Source organism: Paramisgurnus dabryanus, chromosome 11 (assembly GCF_030506205.2).
Source record: "Paramisgurnus dabryanus chromosome 11, PD_genome_1.1, whole genome shotgun sequence".
Taxonomy (NCBI): domain Eukaryota; kingdom Metazoa; phylum Chordata; class Actinopteri; order Cypriniformes; family Cobitidae; genus Paramisgurnus; species Paramisgurnus dabryanus.
This window is the reverse complement of record NC_133347.1, coordinates 25,130,390-25,136,783: the sequence shown is the minus strand read 5'-3', so window position 1 is coordinate 25,136,783 and position 6,394 is coordinate 25,130,390. Positions and strand designations below refer to the sequence as shown.

Sequence of the window (6,394 nt, the reverse complement as noted above, 5' to 3'; positions counted from 1 at the left end):
AGAGAAATCCCGCACTCCCCAAGGGGGCATGCACTCGATAACCCTGCACCACTCGTCAGGGCTTCTCTTTTTAATTGTAGGCAATGTTGGAGGCTTCAGGAATGAAGATAACATGAGATTGCGTCCCTCCCACTAAGGGCAAGTAACTGTAGCGCAGGCATCCACACCCAGAAGAGGAACAGCATAGCATTTTGAAAGGTAAGATATCACAATGAACACCACACTGCACCTTCAAGAGCGGCGTGAGCATGCTCAGCTCCTAAACATGCAACACACATGCTGTGCGAATCCTCCCCCATGATAAAGCGGGTACAAGGAGAAACACACGTCTGTTCTTCTTAGTTACTTTTATTATCAGCCACAAAGTAAAACTTTTCAGTCACACTAATACTGTACACACACACAGATAGTCGCTGATGCATAAAAAGAACGCTGTAGGCCTTCCCAAAGCGTCACTATGGTGACACAGCACCAAAAGGAACACAAACTAAAACCTGACCTCCAACCTCAACAGATTTTGTTTTTGTTGGGTTGAAACCGAATTTTTACCAAGTTATACCCACTAATTAACATTAGCCCTTCATTCATGACATAGACACTATAATAACCATACATAGACAACATAGTTGCATACCTTTATGTTTTGCTAGTTTCTTCTCTTCTTCTTTTCTTTTTTCTAAGTTAAGCACCTGATGACATTTTGACATTTTCCTGTCCATCTCTGTCACTCGGTAATCAACCGATTTCCCATCCCCCAACACTGTCATTCACAACCATAAGTCAAGACTAAACCAATTCACCTTGGTGTCCACATTATCATTTTGTATTATTAGCAATTTCACATAATTCAGAAAATCAAAAATGTGCAGTGGACCCCCCCCACCGTACGTTACATTTGGGAGACTCAAAGATGAACTGCAACTGCACACATGCAAACCACACTCTGACATCCATACAAACACACATAATGTAAAACAATATTTGCTCCTTAGTTCAAACATTGAAAACGGCATCATCAAAAGAAAGGCAGTACACATTTAAAACATTTTAAATTTCATATTTTTTATATTTTGAATCCTTGCCAACAGATACAAATTTTTTTTATACAAAATGAATGATAAATATACAGACCTTCAGCAAAATGTATGCAGTTTGCATTAACACAGCCAAAATAAAAAAATGTAAAAGGACAAAAACGTTCATGTGAGCGCATGAGGGTTAAATGTGTCTATCAATGCATACAGTGTACAGTAAAGTCTAGTTACTTTAATCAGAGCTCAATTTACCCCATAACCTGTCCCAGAATTCCTCATGCTTCTCATTGTCCATTGGCCAGTCCAGATAGGTCCTAGTTTTTACCTGCCGGGCCAACCTGTGATGGTAGGATAGCAAGTGAGAGGGGATTTTTTCTAAGAAGACCAGGATAAGAATGTCCCTCTGTTCTACCTGGAGCCGGTAGGTGCCCAGCTGCATCTCCAAACTACACCAGGTGCTACGGAGGAAGTTACGGCTGACAAGACAAAGAGTTCGGCGGCTTGCATAGATGCTGTCTGTGATGTTTTCAACAATGTCTTTCCCCAACTGAAAGTCCCGACCGTGTAAACAGACACGTAAGAACGGAGGGCCACGCTGCTCCAAGTTAGGAAGAAGGTTTTCCATGACCCAGCGCTCATCCTTACTGCTGTAGGAAATAAAAACATCGTAGCGGTACTGCCTTTTGGCATCCTTATGCAGAGCTTCTCTGAACCATCCGCTGGCAATGTAATAGAGCGGCATTATGTATTTCCTTACAAACTGATATGACAACGCTATAAACATAAACAAATATAAAAAAGCAGAAGTTGAGGCGAAGAGCACAAATTCAATATCAAATGAACAGTTCTCCTGTGTGTAATGAACAAAGTTCAGATGGTCAACTCCATTATTAGTTAAACACTGCAGTTCCTCCATGGTGGGCCCAACCACAGAAACCTGAACCTGCCTGTTGTTCATCCATGAGATCAGCCAAGCATTATCACAACTGCAGTGCAATCGTAACCCCATAAGTTGGAGATATTTTAAATTAGTAAGACGTTCAACAAAGGTTTGAAAAATGTTTACATCATTCAATGGATTAAACACCAGAGATGTCAGCGCCTTTAGGTCCTTTGTTAGACTTCCATCCATGAAAAAAAATTTACAGTTCCCCAAGACCAAGGTTCGTAATTCTGTCAAGTTGTGAAACATTATTGGCACATTTGGCTGCTTTGAATAATCAATGTTTACCAGCGTTAGAGTTTTTAAATGAACAAGCTGATTTATTACTGCTAAGTCAACAATGTTGTCTGAAAACGTTGATGTGAATTTCAGATGAACAACTGATTTAACATATTTCCCAATAAACTCCTTTCCACAGATGACATATTCTGCAATCATTTGAAGTGTGACTACAGATGTCAAGAGTGGACTGTCACAATCCTCAACTGTCACATATTGACCTTTGATTTGGAGGTCAAGACTCTGATTCAGTGTAATATTACCAATGATCAAGCGCAATGGTCTCGAGCCTGAACTAATAGACACCTGACTCAGATTATACGGGACGCTTCCGAATATATCAGATAAATGCAGCTTGACCTGTGACATGTTAGGTGAAAACTTTAAATCTCCTAAAAGAAGTGTGCGAAGGTTAATAAGATGTCCAAATGAATTTGATTTAATTTGAATGATAGGGTTTTCTTGAAGATTTAGGACCATCAGTTCATACAGACCACTGAATGTGTCTTGATAAATGTAAGATAACTTGTTCTGAAAGAGGTCTAAATCCTTTAGTTTGTCTAATCCACTGAAAGCAAAATCTTCTATGATGGAAATATTACTTGAAATTAAACCCAAATGCTCAAGATTTGTGAAACACATGAACTGGTGAGAAATGATCTGACTTATGTTATTTGAGTTTAGACGCATAAGAGACAGCTGTTCAACTAACTGTGGATTGGACAAACAAAGAGATTTAAAATCATTTGATCTGAGCACATGATCACTTACATCAAATGTTGAGAGATTGCTAAAAAACTGAAAGATCAAACCTATGTTTAAAGGTACAAATTTAGATAATCTGAATATTGTGAGAGTAATGTCTACAATTTCCTTACAATCTTCAGAGATATTTGTAGACATAGCTGGCAAGTTAATAGTGTGGTAAAAAACATCTATAGATTTAATAGAATATAACTTTGCTGCGTAACACAACTCATCAATGTTAAGTGCATCCACAGAAGTATGCAAGCTATTGATTTGATTTACTCCAGTCATAGAAAGATCTCTGAGAAAATCTGATCTGAAATCACAATCCAGATCAGATAAATTTCCAAAAATTTTCAAAGCCCCTTCATCTATGTGCTCAATTGATCCTAAACTCAAACAGACGTCTTCAATATTGTATACAGTAGATATGTTACTGTTAGAGATGTTGTAAATGGAGCAGTTTGGGAACCGGAGACTATTTAAATCTTGATCATCAAGATAAAACCCTTTTAGTGATTTTAAATTTACCACTCGACACAGAATCTCAGACAGATCTTTTAAACACCCATCGACTATGCTTAATTTCTCTAACTGAGGAATTGTATCAAACACATTTGGTGCCATTAATGAAAAATTATACTGTGTAAGAGACAATGTTTTAAGTGAAGGAAGACCACTGAGATCAACAGCTACTTCACAAAAGTTTTTTCTAAGGGTGGTAGACAACTTCAATGACTTTAAATTAAACAATCCAATAAAAGCTTCTGGAGAGATCTTGGAAAAACATCCATCAATTTTAAGGTATTCCAGAGAAGAGAAGCGTGAAAATGAGCCTGGAGCCAAGACACCAACATACTTCATATGAAGACTGACATGAATGCAGAGGTTCTGTAAATTTGATGAAAGTCCGCGGAGATCCTCTTTAATATCAGTGACTGGACTGCAGAATGCAGTGTTTGGTTTTCCAGTACATGATGTGTCAACAGGATATTCTGCCACATCGTAGTGTAACATCTGGCTGGACGTCCACTGGAGGTCTCTTCAGTCTGGGTCGTTAACAGTTTCATGCTGTGACCCTAGAATGAGTTCTGTCACCAGGTCTGCTCGGACGCTTTCATCAGAAGATCCTAATCTCCTGATAACACACATTTCCAGACCTATCGACTCTCTCTCTGGCTGTTTTATTGTGCCAATCTAAGCAAATTAACACCTCAAAGCAAACTTCAAACCGTGAGCAGAGACGAAGCAGCCATGACACAAAAATGTGTCTGTCTAAGATCACAGCTAAGACCAAAATAAATTGGTTTAAATTGTATATATTATATATCCTTGTATTGCATGTTTGTATCTGTGATGAACCACTTTCTTGTAACACTATAGGGATGCTTTGTTCATCTTAGCATATCTCATAATTCACATTCATGAGATTACTATTTGATGTGTGTTTCAAACCATACCTTGTTTACACTCTTAATAATCCCCTTTTCCTTTCCTGATCAATGATGTGCATCATCTTACCATAACTGATATCAAACTTGTTAAATATTAATCAAAATTATTATTTAACAAAATCTTTAGCATAGTCCATCTATGCAAATGAGTCTGGTAAAACAAGGACAAAGTTTTCCTACTCTATCAACACCCTTTTGGATTGGTCATCTGAACTTCAAGGGGTTGGTCTAAACTCAGGTTAAGAGGCCTGCACCCCAATTCATCGAAGCTCACAGCACACAGCTCACGCACAGCACGCCAAACGGCTGCTCAACAGTGAGGCCGCGGCGCCCAGCCGGGCTCGCTGTGAGACCTGTCCCTCTCTCGGATAGTTTCACGGGCACCCTGACACTTGGACAAACTGGACAAATTAATCGCCACAGATTAACCAGACCGACGGATTAACCCAAAAAGGAACAACTCCTACGGACACCTCAGGACTCCGTCACGTGACCACAAACTCAGGAACTCTCTTCCTCGCATACGCGCCCATACAGCTGGACGTACACACGTGCCTCACAAAAGCCAAACGCAAGTATCGCTTGTTCATTCGCTGTAAAAGTTATTCCCCCTTTTAATTAAGGTGATTCTTAGAGTTCTGATGATTTGTGCAGAAGTTAAGTCTATAGTGATATTGCCCTTCTTTTACTCTCTCTCTCTCTCTTAATTTTCCATTCTTTCTCTTTCATATATGTTTCTTGTTTGTTGTTTGTATGTATAGTTAGTCTTGTGTGTTTTTGTAGTGTAACGTAGTTTAATAAACCGGTTTTGCATTTCACAATTGAATTGTTTCTGTGTTCAATGGTCATGAAATAAATGTCACTTAATCTGCCGTTAAGATCTTAAAGCTACATGCTTAAAAATACTTTATAGCAGTAAGAATGTTATTTTCTAAAGGCCACAGAATTAACTTCTTAAATGAACAATTATGAGTATTTGCTGGACAAATACATTAATTAATTGTTATTATTATTCTGCTAAATCAGTTTAAAATCTTAATAATTTGTATAATTAATTAGTTAATTGTACTTATTATTCCATTTGAGCTAAATATGGGAATTTCCCCAAATTCCCTTAAATTCCCGTAGTGTTTCGGTTGGAGGTTTATGGTGTTTTAAATAACGCCGTTCTCCTCCTCCCGCTGAATCGCTACATATTAATGGTGGAGAATGCGCGGGCAGATTTAAACATTATTTCTGAGCAAAAACAGTTAACAAGTCAAATGTGTTTTGCATTGTGTGAATGAAAAGAACTATCAGCTATAACTGTGTCCGTTCTTATATTGGTATGAATGAAAATGTAATTTCCTGTATCATTTTCAGGACATAACAGACTCGCGCCCCTGTTATGTATAGTTAACTGCAGTCTTTAAGGTAACCGTATTAAAAACCCTTTGATACGCTGCATTACCGTCTAATTCCGCCTAATAAAGATGATAATTCCTTTATTTAGAATTGCGAAGCGGTGGTCGAGTGAGTACTCCCATCTGATAAGGCCTTTTTGTTAAATCTCCAGGAAATGATTTACAATTAGAGAAGCTGTCTATTTGTATGTTTCCATTTTTATTCACGTACGTGGATTTTTAAAATTGTAAGCCCCGAGGGTAAGACTTTTCAATTTTAAAGGAGATAAACCTTGATCAAGTAACTTATGTCAACGGAGAAGAAAGCCCGTTAGACTTTTATTTATTGTGTGTCCCGGTAACGTAAGCCAAAACTGGCACCGGACGAACACAGCTCAAATTACATCCGTCGTCTTAGCAACGCAGCGGTCGCCGATGTAATTATTGTATGGAAGCGAATCTTTGTCAGTTTAAAGCGTACTACCTAGTTCTAACACTAGATGTCAGTCTTGAGTGTCTAACACTTCTCCTTCTCTCTCACTTTACGCCTGACTT

The 6,394-nt window shown here is 38.4% G+C and overlaps 1 protein-coding gene across 1 annotated transcript; it reads right to left on the bottom strand.

Annotated features, from left to right (window-relative positions):
* Window positions 1-445: 445 nt before the first annotated feature.
* On the bottom strand, window positions 446-4,006 carry LOC135729746 (uncharacterized). The gene has a single exon (XM_065247574.1). It carries the CDS (start codon window positions 3,865-3,867, stop codon window positions 1,267-1,269), a length of 2,601 nt encoding a protein of 866 aa, XP_065103646.1. The 5' UTR covers window positions 3,868-4,006; the 3' UTR covers window positions 446-1,266.
* Between the last annotated feature and the right edge of the window lie 2,388 nt (window positions 4,007-6,394).